At 46.8% G+C, this 16400-nt stretch overlaps 1 protein-coding gene across 3 annotated transcripts; it reads left to right on the top strand.

Annotated features, from left to right (window-relative positions):
* Window positions 1–11597: 11597 nt before the first annotated feature.
* Window positions 11598–14779, top strand: LOC142566160 (protein phosphatase 1 regulatory subunit 3B-B-like). Of its 3 annotated transcripts, XM_075677002.1 has the most exons (3): window positions 11599–11832; window positions 11950–12311; window positions 12902–14779. In XM_075677002.1, exon 3 carries the CDS (start codon window positions 12919–12921, stop codon window positions 13801–13803), a length of 885 nt encoding a protein of 294 aa, XP_075533117.1. In that variant the 5' UTR covers window positions 11599–11832; window positions 11950–12311; window positions 12902–12918; the 3' UTR covers window positions 13804–14779. The 3 variants fall into 3 exon arrangements, with proteins under 3 accessions (XP_075533118.1, XP_075533117.1, XP_075533116.1); XM_075677003.1 differs by lacking the exon at window positions 11950–12311 and having other exon boundaries at window positions 11598–11832; XM_075677001.1 differs by lacking the exon at window positions 11599–11832 and having other exon boundaries at window positions 11902–12311.
* The last annotated feature ends 1621 nt before the right edge of the window (window positions 14780–16400 follow it).

Raw genomic sequence — 16400 nt, 5'->3', positions numbered from 1 at the left:
CTGCAAGCTCAAATCGAACACCTGAACGTATTGGCAGTCTACGTCCCGTGTGCTGGTCATTCACTGAACTTAGTTGGCGCGTGTAGCGTTGACAGTTGCCTTGTCAAATTTTTCAGTGTAATTCAGAGACTGTATGTGTTCTTTGCTGCCTCACCTAAGCGACGGAGGTATCTTTTGAATAGCATGGGTGGAACTGGCCAGCAGCTTGTTTTGAAAAGTCTCTCTGAGACCTGGTGGTCAAGACACGCTGAATCATGTAAGGCCATTTTGAAAAAGTTCAATGCAGTCTTGTGTTGCCTTGAAGTTATATCAAAGAACGAGGAAGAAAACGGTGACACTAGGAACTAAACGCACTCTCTCTTCAATGAAATGACAAAACTAGAGACTGCATTATAGCAATTTTCAGGAGTGAAATCTTGGAGTGCTTTGACAAAACGAGATTAGCACTTCAGAAACCAGGCCTAGACATTTCAACTGCTGTAGACCTGCTGAGCTCTCTATAAGGCTTTGTTAATTCATTGCGACCTTTCTTTGATACCTTCGAAGACAGAGCACGCACGCTAAGTAACAATCAATGTTATCAGGATGAGGGCAAACGCATCGTTTTGAGTAAGCACCCGGACGGAAAAGCGATAGTGCGCTACAAGGTAGAAAAAAGTTTATCGTAGAGACCTACAATGCTGCACTTGACAGTCTAGGCTCTGCTTTGCGAGTGCGAAAGGCTGCCTACGCTCAACTCTGCGAAAGGTTCGGATTCTTAAAATTGCTGACAGTAGTTGGGAGCGAGGCCTCTCTGGCACAGCAGGCTGAGAAGTTGGTGTAGACCTACAAACTTTTTTCACAACTCTGTGTGCCAGGACACGAGTCCCCTGGGAATAATGAAGTTGCTGCACTAAAGAAAGCTTATTGATGCGTTTCCGAACCTTTCTATTGCTTTGCGAATGTACTTAAGCATACCCGTGGGAAACTGTGAGACCGAACGATCATTTTCCCAAGTTGTCGCTGATAAAAAATCGCCTTCGTTCGAGCCCCCTTAACGACAAGGTGAACTCGCTTGCTAACATGTCCATTGAAAGTGACCTCCTCCGCGATCTATCCTTCGAACAGACTATATCTGAGTTCGCCAAAGCGAAGGCGCAGAAGATATGCCATTCTAAAAGAGGACTGTTTGCGCTATACATGAATAGTTCCAATAAGTTCGTTGTGTCGCCTCCCAGCCTCCACGTTGCCAATGAAACGCTGAGCAGTGTAATTGAAGATATGCAAATCTTCGTTGTTCGTCTCTTGTTTGTTCTTGTTATATTTAGCGTGCTTATAAAGAACTGTATTTTTGTTGTTTTTGATAGTGCCACGTTTATTTGGTGTCGTCCTTGCTTGGGGGGGGGGGGGGGGGGGAGAGTCCTACCTTCAACGAAAATATTTTCAAATAATGTTTTGCAATTACAGTTGGTAATTTTCATCTGTATTCTAGTGCATTTTTATGGTGTTTGTATTGCCTTAAGTATTGTATATATCTATTGCATATTTATAGAGTGACGTGTATAACGATTACCGCGGGCAGTCTGATGCTTGAATTTTAATGAAGAATGTTTTGGATACAACCATGCGTCTCCTCACGGGATGAAACTTAGTGATGCAAACAAAGCCTAGCTTCAGAAGGATAGACATCTGAGCTGTGTTGTCTTTTCTGCGTTCTTGTTCGTCTTGAATGCACTAAAGTTTTCCCTAAAGCCTAGCTTTTGCTGAAAACAGAATGCAGATTAATCACAAAGTGAACATATGTGTTGGTGTTTACAACAGCACGCGTTTCAAGCAAGTTTTGTTGTTTTCCTTATAATAATAACAATAATAATAATCCCGTTGATCGCACTTCGTTCTTTTTTATTTGGTGGAATTAAAATGAGACATGGCATATTTCCAGTAGCGTAGCAGGTGACAGGGGGGTCAGTATAGGGAAAGGGGGCCTGCATGCACATTAGCACAGGGCCCCCATTTTTCTTAATCCGGCCCTGCAGGGTGCGGGTGCGCCGCGTTTGTGCACGACAGGGCTTGAGTGCGCGGTCGCGCTCATATGCTCCAGTCTGGCCGTGTTACGTAGCGCGGACCGGCTTTGTCCTGCACAAGCTTGACAGACGGATAGTAGCCACATCCAACTTTCGCATTTTGAAGCGCTATCAATAGCTCAATGCGAACTCTGCCAAGGCGTCTAACCAGAAGCGGCCTGGAATGAGGGTGCGCTGACAAGCATGCCTGTGGTATGGCCATAAAGGGCCCCTCACCAGGCCCCACAGCAAATTTTCGTTATACGCTGAAAGTTACACGTCCTCTAGAGAGCGTTCTGTCGCAAAAAAAAAAAAAATTTGAAATCGGCTCATTAATAGCCGAGAAAGAAATATTTCAGTGCCGCGAACCCATGATTTCAGGAGGCGAGCTCCACTGCAAAGCGAGAGACTATCTCCACTCGCCCCGTCTCGCTTCCGCAAGCGAAAATCCTTCCCTGCGTTCTCCCACACCGGACCTCGAGGATTGCGTGACGCTTACGTCACGGGCCCTGCCGTCATTTTTTATTCCTTGCTTTTTTTTTTTCGGACGCTGCGCACTTTTGCTAACGACGTTGCGCGCGAGCTGTGGTGATATCGTTTCGCGCAGCCCAGGATTTAGCGCGCTGTGCACAAGGACACATGACTAGCGGTATAATTCAGTGCTATATACACGAATACTGAGGCAGACACAAACGGATCGCAGAGCATGATCACGTGCTGGAACACGGTAGAAAGTGGCATAGTTTCGGTACCTGCGCACGTGACTGCACGACCGTGGGAACAAGCAGACGAAGCTAAAGTACATCACACTTGCTTCGGTGCGAAGTAAAAACAAAAAGACGCCGACATTCCGTTTGTGTGTTTTATTATTTCTCTAAACTTTAATTCGTCAATTCAAGTAACAAATCACGCAAATAACAGATATTGCCTTGGATAATTACAAATACAAATATGCCTTTATTTCCATAAACGTACAATTTATGGGGGATTTAATGAAAAAGTTGCTCGCAGCAACTTGACGGGCCTTACACACTGTCTGAGGGCAGCAGCAGAAGGCACAGGCACTGATTTAGGACCGACCAAACAATACATAAGCAAAAATAAAAACAATGACAAGTTGGCTTAGACAGTATGCCAGCAAACAGAAATGCACTAAAAAAAAGACATTACAAACCATAAAAAACTACGTAATCCACAGTGTACACTAGAACAACAAAAGCAGTGATATAATCATTAACAAATTAATAATTGAAGGAAAGAATAAGACATGATTGAGCCGTTGACAGAGGGTAATATCAAACGGAGATGTGTGACGACAGTCTACTTCAGAAAACAGTCACAAACAACAAATTAATTCGTCTTCCGATATCACTGAAATGCTCATATAAATGCGATACAGGACAAGAAGTGACATCTATGTTATGGTACAAGCGATGGTACAATAGCGGCGCGGCGTACTTCCACTGACGGCGTCGTGCGCGAGCTGTTACGATCACTGTCTCGTTTCGCGCAGCGCACGATTTGGCGCGCTGTGCACGAGGACACCTGACTAGCGGCATAAGTCAGTGCTACACGAATACTGAGGCAGACACAAGCGGATAACAGAGCATCATCGCGCGCTAGAACACAGCAGAAAATGACATAGTTTCGGGGTCTGCGCGCGCGACTGCGGGACGTGGGAACAAGCAGACGAAACGGAAGTACAGCTCTCTTGCTCCGGTGCGAAGTAAAACAAAATGCAGACACTCGGTCTGTGTGTTTTATTATTTCTATAAGCTTTAATTCGTCTATTCAGGCAGCAGATTACGCAAATAGCAGATGTTACCTTGAATAATTCTCGAGGTCACATATCACTACGAGCGACGTCACAGCACAAACACGTGTACATAGGCGCACATAGACCGTCCGGCTAGGAGCACGGCGGCCACGAGAAGGGCAAACGGCGTTCGGTTTGAAATTTCAGTCCTTTCCGCGGCGCGCAGCGAAATGAGACATGATCGTTGGCGCGCATTGTATGCCCTGCGCTTGTCAGCTCAATTTGGCCAGACCTGGTGAGGGGCCCTTTAAGTTTCGCGTGGTTCGAGGCTAGATGAGTGTTCAAAACTAGTCGAAATTAGCGAGACCCGCCGGCTACGACACCGACAAGCAGTGTGACCAAAGGTTAATTCCTATGCGGGCGCCCGCGGCCGAGTGTGAGCACATAATATTCTGCTTCTTCCTGACATACGTAATTATTGTTGAAATTCGAAAGCAGACTTTCACTTACAGAAATGCGAACCCATGATTTCAGGAGGCGAGCTCCACTGCAATGTGGAGCCTGTTTATAAAACTGAGTCATTAAATATATACAATAACAGTAGGAAAAAGCGCACTGATCCAAACGTATCCTTCTTTATTGAGGTCAGCTCACGTATCAACTAATGGCCGACAGCAGCCGCGTAGGGGAATGTGCTATAACGAAATAAAGCGTCCAGAAAAGAGAGGAGCAGGTTTCTCTTGAAAAGCGGGCGTTTTAGAAAAAGGTGACTTATATAATCGTTGTATGCTGACCAACAAAGTAGTGAGAGTGCGTACCTCTCTTCTGCATAATAAGTAAATTCCTACATAAAACCTCAACATATATAAATGTTAGACCAGAGGTATCTCTAGAGCACAACAGCCTCTTAATAGCTCATTACATTCAACGCAGCCTCTTATTTGCTTGATTTTCTTTAATTTATTCATTCGGCACGTGCCACTGACCTGCACCAATTCTTGGTCAATCTTCCAGAATGGATAGTGTGCCACTGTGATACAAGAGAACGAGAAGGAAGGGAGTTAACTGAGAGGCTCGATTTTTATTAATCACATCATGAGAAGCCAACAAAGACACCAAGGAAAACAGGGAAGGTTACTTGTGCTTACTAATTGAAATAAGGAACTGATACATTAATTGCAATGGATGAAAAACAACTTCCCGCAGCATCGCACGCGTAATGCGAAGACGTGGGATCGTTCCCCACCTGCTCCTGGTGCGTTGCTGCAGGAACTCCGTAGACTGCCCGTCTCTTGTACTCGCGCAGCGTTCGGCCCTTTTTGCAGGGGTCTTTTCTTTCTTCAACAGCTACTTTCAGCCAATCATTGTATAGTCGTATTTGACGACATTTTTCAGGCATTAGTAATTTGCACATCCTTTTTGCGTGTCCCCAAGAAGGTTCTTGACCCCTACAAAAAGGAACGAACACTGCGCGACTACTAGAGACTTGCTGGGCCATCTGCGGAGTTCCTGTGGCAACACACCAGGATCTTTTTACCGAAGGCGTGCGCTAGGATCATCAGTGCCAACGTAGTCACCACGTTTGGGGAGGCTACATTTCCAGACCAACTTAGGGGGACCCTGTGAAAAGGTCCAAAATACAGTTTTGAGCCAAAGCTGACTGCTACACAGCTCCTAGCCATGGGTAGAAGCATAGGAGACAGAGCTCAGAATCAAGATCGTGAACGAGTCGTCGGTGAAGCTGTGGACTGCGTTCTAAAGCACGCACCATGTGGAAAATCAGGTACGCCACCCACAAAGAAAATTGTAACGAACCTGAAGAATGATGCGCTTGAAGTACCACAGGCAGTTAAAGAAGGCGGTTTTGTTGTTCTGCCTACAATCCTTATGAACCAAAAATCCAAGCAAGCTATAATAAAGAATTTCAAAATTGTTTCTTTCGAACAGGAAATTGAAAAGAAGGCTGCCCTGAAGGTACTCAAAGACTTGCACCTGGACTCGTTACGGCAGCTTGTGAACAAAAGCTGAGACAGAGTTTCTTGAAGTTTTCTTCACTTGCAAAACCCACAAACCTGAATACACTTTTAGGGTTATTGTGTCCGAGAAAGCGTCATGGCAGTGACATGTAGGAAAAGTTGTACAGGGCCCCCATCTGAAGAAGTTGCAGATAAATGACCCTTTTCTGGTAAGAAGTTCCGAAGAGGTTATCTTGGCGGTAAATGAAGACCAGGGGACCTGCACTAACCGCATTTTCAATAGATGTAGAGGAGTTATAATATTCTGTGCCGCGTGATGGTTGGATGTGTGCTGTGCGTGAAAGGATAGAAGATTTGGGAGAGTTGAATGTTCAGAATTCTGTAGGTGTTAACACGGACAATTTTTTAACACTTGTAGATTTTTATCTTCATTCAACTGCCATTAATTATGATGGCCAGTTCTACATCCAACGTACCGGCATCTGTGTAGGATCAGCCATAGCCCCCATTTCGTGTGACATTTTTTTATCCTCGGTTGACAATGTAATTTCTGCTAAGTTGGTGGACACACCTGTGACACGAGTGTTTAGGTACGTTGACGACTACTTAATTTTTATGAAGAAAGATATATGTATGCATTTTCATGACGCGGTATAAATTTTGGACATGTTCATAAACTCATCGGGAGGACTTAAGTTGACGCACGAATTGCCAATTAACAACCGCAATAAGTTTCTCGATATTAATGTCTGTTGTTCTTTGGATGAGCATGTATGCTGGGCATATCATCCCAGATCTAAGAAAAGCTTGTTGTGCTACAACATCGCGCACTCTAAATTGATTAAGAGGGGCGTAGCAATCACGTGCATTAAGGCAGCACTAAGTATGTAATGTGAACATGAGTGTGAGCGAAGTTCTTAAAATCAGATAGCACGATTACAGAACGCAGGTTTCCCCCTTTCTGTCAACACTTCAGTATGCGAAGCCATACCACAGAAAGAAAAAAGAATAAGTTCCGAACCAGCACACGAATAGAAGAATAAAGGCAAGAAACCAGCGCACGTGGTGCCACACTTGCACAAGTTGTCGCACAATCTAAAGAAAGTTTCCAATAGACATAATGCCAATCTGCTTTTCAGTGCCCCGTGCAAACTTTCCTCGATATGCAATAGTAGGAAAGCGCTCGGAAGGCCACTATGCACCACAAATCATCAATCTCGTTTCACTGACTGCAGGCGCAACGCTATGCATCAGATACCGCTGAGCTGTGGAAAAACTTACATAGAGCCAACGGGACAATGTTTCAATGACAGAGCTTGTCAGCACAGCAGTAACCTAAACAATGGCTATGGGAGTCATTTAGCAAGACATTGTAACAAGTGCCCCTGCACTCCCATATTTGAAAAATTAAATTCATAGGGAAAAGAAAATGATAGAGGCTTATTACATTAGAAAGGAAGGAGATAAATGTGCAAGCGCTCCCTCTTTTGCCTTGTTGGAAAAAGAAATAGCTTTTTTGAATGAAAGATTATTATGTATCTGATTTTGCAGATGTATTTGCGACTGCTGTACGCATGCCTATGCTGGAAAAGGTATAAAATGACTGGAGCATTTCAAATAATCTTCCAGTTGGCAGTGTTACGCTCGACCTGCGGGGGCTGGCAATCTTCGGGGAAGCGACCGTCGAACTCTGCCTGGCCCGCTGCGATGACTCGCTTTGTGAAAACAAGAATGCGCCTCGTCAACAACCCGTTGGCGCCGGCATGTCTGCTGCGGTGACTCGCTTTGTAAGGACGACAATACGCCGCGTCCCCAAGCGAGCGGCGCCGGTATGTCTGGACGCAGTCGGCAAACCAAATATTGTTAGTGGATTCGCCGTCACCACCATGGTCTGTTTGGAGCGGGGGAACTCCTGGGAGAAGGTGTTTAGCGGCGCCGTCTCACGGGTCTTAAAAGTCGTCAGTCGATGGACGAACGCGGCGGCCACTGACTGCAGGTTCAACTCTGGGATAAAGAGGCGTCTGCTCGGGTCAAGACCTCTGTCTACGAAAACCCTCTCACTTCGGTGTGGTCAGTGAAACCTGTTCGGAAGTGAGTGTGTAAACCCTCCCCCTCAAGGGCGGGTCGGCTACGATGACTTTGGACGCTCCGAATTGGTCGACGGTTGAACGGCCGTTTTCCCTCACCTAGGGATCTAGTGAGGACAAAGTGTTTATAAGCAAGCGTGGCGCGGCTGCTGAGTGTGCATTCTCTTTCAGTCATGCTAGACTGATGAACTGTAACGTTCTCATGTAGATACTGTAAATAAATCACATATTCCTCGTTCTCAATGAGAACAAGTCTCTCCCTTCAACAACGTCCTCAGCGTGGATGAGTTGGACGACGGCATGGGTCAGCTGCCATCGATTTCATGCCCGACCCCAACTTTTACAGCAGTCAGCGCTTGTCTGTGATATTTGTTTCCTCGTGTCCTTGTTTCATTCGCGCTGTTTAACCTCAGTTCTAAATATGAAACAACTAGCCCTGATCAAGATCTTACTAAAGCACTCTGCAATGTGAACGTGGGGACGTGCTATTAATTTGTTTCATTACTTTCATTGTCATGGTGCGCCAGATATGATAACCTTGTATTAGTGGCACGAGCATCGAGTGACACTCTTGTTTCTTGCGCAGCACTTTCGGTTCGCCTCCTGAGACTACCGGGGAGAAAATTCAAAATAAATAAGGAAAAACAGAAAAAATAGTACAGTACACAATTCATGGGTTTCGTTATAGATATGATATCAAAGCATAAGTTTAGTTAGAAGATGAGTTACTAAAGTGCCTGGAACAATTAGAATTAATTAGAAATCACGGATTAACGCACACCAAAGCAAAGAATCGTAGACCTTAGAGACCCGTCACGTGAGCAAGAGTTAAATTCCTGGAAACACAGAAGTAGAAAACGGAAGTAACGACGTCACTAATGACGTCACTCACAAGAAGGTGGCATGATATTTAACCTCCTAATTAATGGAAAATAGTTGTCTCTGAGTTCGGTTCGTGCGTTGCGTTCGCCTAAAGTTAACCTAAAGAACGCCATTGCCGAGGAGCGAGGGCCACTAAGAGACACCCAAGTCAAAGATTAGAGTCGCCTACCATTTTTTTCTTTTTTTTTTGTTTCGAGGAATCCAATGGCTATATTACAGGTGACAGTCTGTATGTAGCACTTACGACTTGCCCACCAAGCCATGTCCAGGCGTACATCCATGCGTAGCGCACTAAAAAAATGTTCGTCACAGGTGGCTTCACTGCAAGAAGAGTCCTTATGGGGAGAAGCCCGCGTCCGTGACTCCTTTCATTTACACGCGATTGCGCTATAGTGACGTGTGATTCCTGCTTGCACTAAGAGGATATGACTCCTCGCGACTCAGCGGATGGTAATGCCGTAAGTTGATAATGACTGAAGGGTCCACTAGCGAAGTAGTGGCGTGCGGTGTGTTGAAAGCGTGCAGCTGGAGCGAAGAGGAAGCTTTAGCTCGGGCACAACTCCGATACCGCCTATTCAAATACATGTAAAACGCAGAAACTCTTTTCTGATATTACAGCTGGGCCGATTTTCATGAAAGTGTGAGCATTTGACAGAGAAAGTTAAATTATAGTTACTGTGACTGTTGGTAGCGGAATTTCGATTTAGGGCTTGAAATTTTTTGTTTTCATGCATGCAAGCTTCTCAGTTGATCTATATTCATTTGTTAACGGCGTTATCTACATAGTGTGAATAAGCCTTTCGTGTAAATCGAACTCCATGAAACCTCTATATTTCAGTTTAAGAATTTGGAAATATTTAATATTCGATTCGATGTTCGGTGGTCGGTTTCCTCGCATATTCGCATTTGATTCGCAAAATATCGCTATTCGAAAACCCCTGGATAGTACATTGTTATGACGGGGTACATATGTAGAGAGAGAGAGAGAATTAAAAGATGCAAAGAAGGGCGGGGAGGTTAACCAGAGGTAGTACCTGTTGGCTACCCGGAAATAGATGGAGTAGCAAACACGTGCTTTTTTTTTTGTGTGAGTGATAGGTATGTTTATTATGTATCCTGTTCATTTTTCTTTTGTTATTTAGGGAATACTGCGGTCTTTAAAGATCACGCAGGTGGGGAAAAGCATTGTTTACAGTTTATTTAGCACCCATTATTTACAATACATTCAATAGGTGAACAATTCAATAGATGAACAAAGTGTCGCTGACGTGCTTTTAAACACAACTGTGACTTGTAGCACGGTTTCCTTTTTTTTTCAAACTTGACGTACATAAACAGCCATATGGTATAGATTTCTTTAGATCACTTACAGAGTAAATCCGTTGATCCGATTAATCGACTAAAAGGTTCCGATCGGTAGGTTTAATTCGTTTAATCGATGCCCAGCCCTAAGAAAGAGAGAGAAAAGGGATGCATAGAAAGGCAGGGAGTTTCACCAGAGGTAGTTCCGGTTGGCTACCTTGCACGGGGGGACGGCGTAGAGGGATAAAAACAGAAATTTTCTGTATATGCATGCTTAGCATATCCAGGGACTTTACCCAGCCCTATCTATTATAAATGATTGCGTTATTACATGTGGTATTGTTACGATTGCACACTGCACAATACTTCCCAAAGTGTTGGAAGAAACGTTTGAGCAGCATAATTTTAGCTTCTCATACTCCTCATTATGAAACAGAATAATTACGCATTTCTGTAATCAGTGCACGATTCTTTACTATCTCTGTCAAATTTTTTTGTGCGAGAAAACTGATAAAGTAAGTGAATTTTTGTAACATATTTCCTGTTCTCTTTTGTTAGCTTGCCTTACTGCGACTTTACCTGAGTATTCTGTTTATTGTTTTTCTATAATTTTAAAGAAAAAATAGTAAGTTATTCCATTAAGGGAGTAACTTCTACTCCATCACTGCAGCACTCTTAGTAATGTACACCCATTGGAGTGTATATTTGCCACACAACAATAACCGTTATCTGTTTTGTCCGCATTTCCTTTCTTTAACGCTGCGAGCCCGATACGTCGAAGTCACGAACGGAATAAGCGTAATCAGCGTGGCACTGCATTCTCGACAGGAAAGCAGCGAGCGTATCGTTTTCAAGAAAAGAAATACTAGAAAATTTATATACTATTTGGTACTTATGTACCAAATAGTATATAAATTTGTGCGACTCGCTTGGTCTGCAAGTGAGGACAATAAAAGTTTTATCTCCAAAATAAGTTCTGACTATTCCAAAAGCTTCTGTAGGGCCTCTGGTGTCACCAAGCCCGCAACTACTCTATAGCACTGACTGAAAATTTAACCTTATATGCTGTATCCTCCACGGAGGTCATGAAACAATTGTGAAAGCTATGCTTCTTTTTTTTCTTCGGTATATAATAAATGATTGACACATTTAATTTGTACTTGACGTATTTAATGCGTCGCTGCATGGCGATATTTATTGCTGCCCCTCATACTGTGGCATTTCGCGGCTTTATCATGTTTTGTAGTGGACACTGCCAGCTAATGCGCTACCCTAGAAAGCGGGCGATATGAACGGCTTATCAGTCCTTGCCTCGGCCTTCCCAAGACAAGGAGCATGAATGTGCCTATCGTGCGAGGAAACACAGCAGCGCACCAAGCGCTACGCTGCGCTCCTCACCCAGCGCTTGAAAACAAGACGCCTCCTTCTCGTGAAACGATCGTAAACTTGCTGCAGCGTTAAAAATAGCGAGCAAACAGGCGTTGCACACATGGTTGCGTCGTAGCATCAGAGGTGGCGCCACCGCCACAGAGACGCCATAGGGTATGGAGATGCCGGGTGGCGTGAGGCTCGGGGACGTAAACTAACGCTGAAGGTCGCGGCCTTGGTTCGCCGGAAAATGTTCATACGGTCTGTGAATGAAATCTAGCAGCGCTAAGTGAATTTGGGAACCTCGATGGTGCCCGAACGCTGCAGTAGACGCGCCCCTAGTGCCTCGCGGCGAGTAACGCGGAAGTGTTCAAGCCCGTTTGGTGCATCTCCACGTACTCCTGGCTGAACTTGCAAGCGTAAGTGGTAGTGCGTTTATATGTATTGTCTATAAGCGTGCTTACGTATGCCTCTATTTGCGCAAGTGTGTTGATACTTTTCATGGGCGCACGGAGCGTGTGCCGGCTTCTTCGCAGGTGTGGTTTGTTTTGCCGTCGTGACGCGCGCGTCGTCGTACTCGCGGCTTGGCGGCGCTTGCGGTTGGCCCTATTTCGAGCGGTCTATCTGCGCTGGATCACTCGCATCGGCGCGTAGCAGGATTCGCCGGCACTGGCGGCACTGCCTGTATCACTCGCGTCCTATTGGCGGGCCGGCGCGCGGCACGTGAACAGTACCTGACGCATTGGAGCGCCTCCGTGCGGCAGCCGGCGACGCCGAGTTTTTCTCATGCTGCCAGTCGCCGGCGGCGCAGAGCGCCTCCGTACGCGCACGCGTAGCGCAGTCCATATTCTCTGTCGTAGTGACGGTGACATGCCGCATACTTAGGAACAAAGTTTGGGTGAGTAGTGCACTCTGACTACAATTCTGTGCTCTTGCTTTGCCATGTTATACTGCGCGCGTATTTGTAGCATTTGCGGCTGCTCGGCGACTGGCGATCCTCATCATCTCGGAGGTTGTGTTCTCACCTTCCGGGAGGGTTTGGAGCCCTCGGTCGGGCTTTGACTGCTTGCGAGCTTGCATCATGGCGAAATCGTAATGGCCGTTGCGCGTACCCTTGAATTTCAGTATAGCTGTGTCGCGTTTTGTCAGTAGTACTCAGGAGTGTCGCGTCGGGCACGCATGGGCTTCCTGGTGGGACGTGCGGTGCCGGATGAGAAAGAGGAGCGGCCTGGAAGGGCTCGACCGCCGTCAGGTTGCCTCGCCGGCGCTCGAGCCCTTTCTGGGAGTTGATGTAGGAGCAATGGCCTGCATTTACAGTATCGCGCCACACAAGCTCAGTGCATCTGAGCGGCAAGTGAATGCAGAACGTATTGATCGGTGACAATCTGCCCGCACTAGTTGGCCTTGGAGAGATTTCACGGTCATGGCATATGCCGCTAGCGCCCAGTGTCATCTTCATTAGCGCTGACTCGTCGTCCCTCTGCACAGGACACGCGAGCGTCGCCATGCCCATGGACCTGGAACTGGTGTTGTCGGCCAACCCGCCGCTCTTTGTGGGCAGCGAGTGCCGGCTCAGCGTCTGCGCCCTGCAGCAGAGTAACCCGCTCTTCCAGACGTGCTCGGTCAAACGCAGCTACCGACGAGCCTCCACCAATGTGCCGCCCATCAAGCCGTGTATGTCTCCGCGCGACGAACAAATTCAGAGCGAACCGACGAGTCCGACGTCGTCGAACCGCATCAAGCGGCGGGTGTCGTTTGCCGATGACCGGGGCTACTCGCTCACCCAGGTGCGCGTCATGAAGGAGCCGTCGGACAGCCCGCCGCGGTGGACCGACGAGTTTGTGGCTCGGATAACGCGCGACATGCGGCTCGACGCGCCTCTGTGGGAGACTGCCTTCACGCAGCCGGCCTCGGATTACGTAGAGTTCCGACAGACGCTCGACACCAACTTCGTCTCGCTCGAGAACGTCATTGTCAAGAGCGACGAGCTCATCACGGGCACCATCAAGGTAAAGAACGTCACCTTCGAGAAGCGCGTCTTTGTGCGCGCCAGCTTCGATGGTTGGAAGACTATGCAAGACTATGCGGCTGAGTACGTGGCCAGCGGCCACTTAAGCAACATGTACGACACGTTCTGCTTCTCGATTCCCATCCCGTCGTCGGCGTCGAGCAATTTAGGCGTGATAGAGTTCTGCGTTTGCTTCAAGCACGAGCAGGAAGAACACTGGGACAATAACAAAGGAAAGAACTACAAGCTGGTGGCGCTAACCAAAAAGGCTCCCAGCCCAACTGTGTTGCGACGCTTTACAGACGCCCTCAAGGCGGACGTGGACTCTTGGACAGAGTTTGCCAGTTGGAAGAACCTGGCCACAGAAGGGCCCTACTGGTGACTGGAGGCACCCTGTAGGCTACCTGCACCCTCCCTTAACGAACCATTCTCGCTTATTGTGCTGTTTTAATTAGCTTCCAAGTGATAGGTTTAATTAATTGTTCCTGTCAGCTTACTACTGAAAGAGAGAAGGTGGACAGTATACGGTTAGGCTACAGCACTGGTCACATCATGGTTGTGCAAACTGTTAGTGAAGTAGCGGTGTTTGCATTTTGCATGGCTGTACGAGATGCACTTACAAGAAAGCACCACTGCTTGAGCTTGTCCACGAAATGAGTTTCTAGTCTGAGTTCACGTGCGTCTGCAGCTTGGGACATTCGAAAGTGCTGAGGACTGCTCGTCTAGTCCTTGCTCGAGTGCGCTGTAAAAATGTGCTGCTTAGAGGGGGCGTTTTTTTTTTTTTAAATGAGAAGTGCAGACCTGTCCGAGTGTACCTGTTTCGTGTGCCAAGCAACTTGGGGACATTTGGAGTGCTTTACAAGTGAACACTGGGGGTTGGCTGAATGCCATGCAGAGTTTTGTACATACTCATATTTTTGGGTGCCCTATTTACACCTTGCCTAGATATTTAGTAAAGCTTAGTGAGTTAGGTTCTTCATGTACATTGCAAATGTTGTGCACTGGTTGGCACTTCAGAGGCGTGGCTGCATTCCTAGTGCGGGCCACACGATGCTCAGGGCTATTTAAGCCATGATATAAGCAAACGTTGCTTGAGGCAATCCACTGTGCGCAGTGTCTTAAATTCCTTGTGTAGTGTATAGGATGCCTGTATGCGTGATTAGGGTAGATGTGTGTCTCAGGACAATTTGTTCTGTCTTTCAGAAGTTGTTGCCAGCCTTTTTCTTTGTACATACGGACTTTGTTGGTTTTTCCTGCTCTCTGATAACCCGTGCCATGGTATTTTACTCCAGGACATTTTTAGCACAATCGCAACGAATTGTTGAACAATAAAAAACTTGCTTTTGGTGGCGATCGCATCACGTAGTGACTGTGTTCCTGAGTCGCGTTCACGAATCGTTGGAGACACCGAGTGTCGCAGCATACGTGGATTTCGGAGCGAGCTTTAGTCTTATTGTATCTCATGTAAGCCGGTATTTAAGGCCAAACGTATCAGAAGAAGGCTGCTATCTGGTGTGCTAAGGTTTTTCTGTTGCACTGTATCATGACGGTAGCGCCTGTATCCGGAACACAAGATTAACCGATATGTCACCCAGCTTGGTATGGCTACTTTGTTTCCGCACCTCTCTGGGAAACCAATTTGCCTTGCTCGCTCCGCATCTGTCACGTATGCCCGCGTCTGGTTCGATGTCCCGGGTGTTCGTTCAACCGCAGCAGCGTCAAAGGGCGGAATTAAGTTATGATGGGTCCCGGAGCCGATATCGATGTTTACCTCAGTATTATCCAGGCGTTGTTGAAATTGGGGCGAATGTAGCCCTGATATATTCTTCAGGTCGGTGCTTGCCGGTCCATATTGGAAGTCAACGCCCATGCACATAAGCGGCACGCAGGCAACGCTGTAATAGTTGCCACTAGTAGCCATAGCGGTCGCACATGTACATGCGTCGTACTGCACTCGCGGTCAACTTTCTGTGGCAATGAAGGGAAAGCTACGGAGGCAAAGCGCGCACAAGTGAGAGCGCTTCTGAAAAGAGTCCTGTGTTTTCATCCACGTTAGTTTAAGCTGGGGAAGAGAAAACATAAACACCTTATAAGCAACAGTTCAATAAGATAAAACAGACCACTGAATGTAAACGTTTACTTATTTTGCGGCTTTTCCCTTCCGCGTATGGCCAAACGCGAAACCGTCGCCAGTGGAAGCTGCGTCAATTCAGCGTCTGTTCCGAGCAACCAAAAGCACTGTCAAACGCTGGCGGACTACTTGGCGCGGTAACACGTGGGCAGCAGCCACGCGCCCGTATAGCTTTCCCTTCATTACCGCACAACACTGTCCGCGAGTATATGTGGTACGCTTAGTGGAGTGAGATGGTGACCGTTATATAGGTCGCTACCATTAATCATTGTTTGGATTTTACGTCCCAAAGTTGCGTACTGGCCCCAAGAGGGCCGTTATAGTAGAGGGTGCGGGATTAATTTCGACCACCCGAGTGTCTTCATAGCGTTCACCTAAATCGAAGGACACGGTCGTATTCCGCCCCCGTCGGAATGCAGCTGGGCAGCGAGCCCCCGACCTCGTGCCGTACAGCAGAGCATCACATGTTTAGCCACCACGGCGGGTTAGCAGCTAATTAATACGTATTTCCCAATTGACGTTGTGAAACATGTAGCTACTTGCGTTCATTCAAGTTCCTGTTGTTTAATAAGTTTCCTGATCTCAATCTTTGATTCGCCTTTTTTTTGTTTCCTCTCGCGCCCAGCCGCATGTCGCAACTTTATACGTGGCCCACTGTAACACCTAACGTTGTGAGAACGGCTATACTAGGAGCGACAAAACTTCGAAAATTCGAAACACAAGCTTTCCGAGAGTCTTGTGCTGCAAGTAGCGTGTTTTCTAAATGGCAGTGTGCATGCATGACTTTGCCCGTGCACTCGTGAGACGCGTTTCTGTACAGGAACGCTGGCGGCTTTTCGGAGCCTCTC

Source organism: Dermacentor variabilis, unplaced genomic scaffold (genome assembly GCF_050947875.1).
Source record: "Dermacentor variabilis isolate Ectoservices unplaced genomic scaffold, ASM5094787v1 scaffold_12, whole genome shotgun sequence".
Classification (NCBI taxonomy): domain Eukaryota; kingdom Metazoa; phylum Arthropoda; class Arachnida; order Ixodida; family Ixodidae; genus Dermacentor; species Dermacentor variabilis.
The sequence above is the reverse complement of the archived record's forward strand: the minus strand, read 5'-3'. Positions and strand labels throughout refer to the sequence as shown.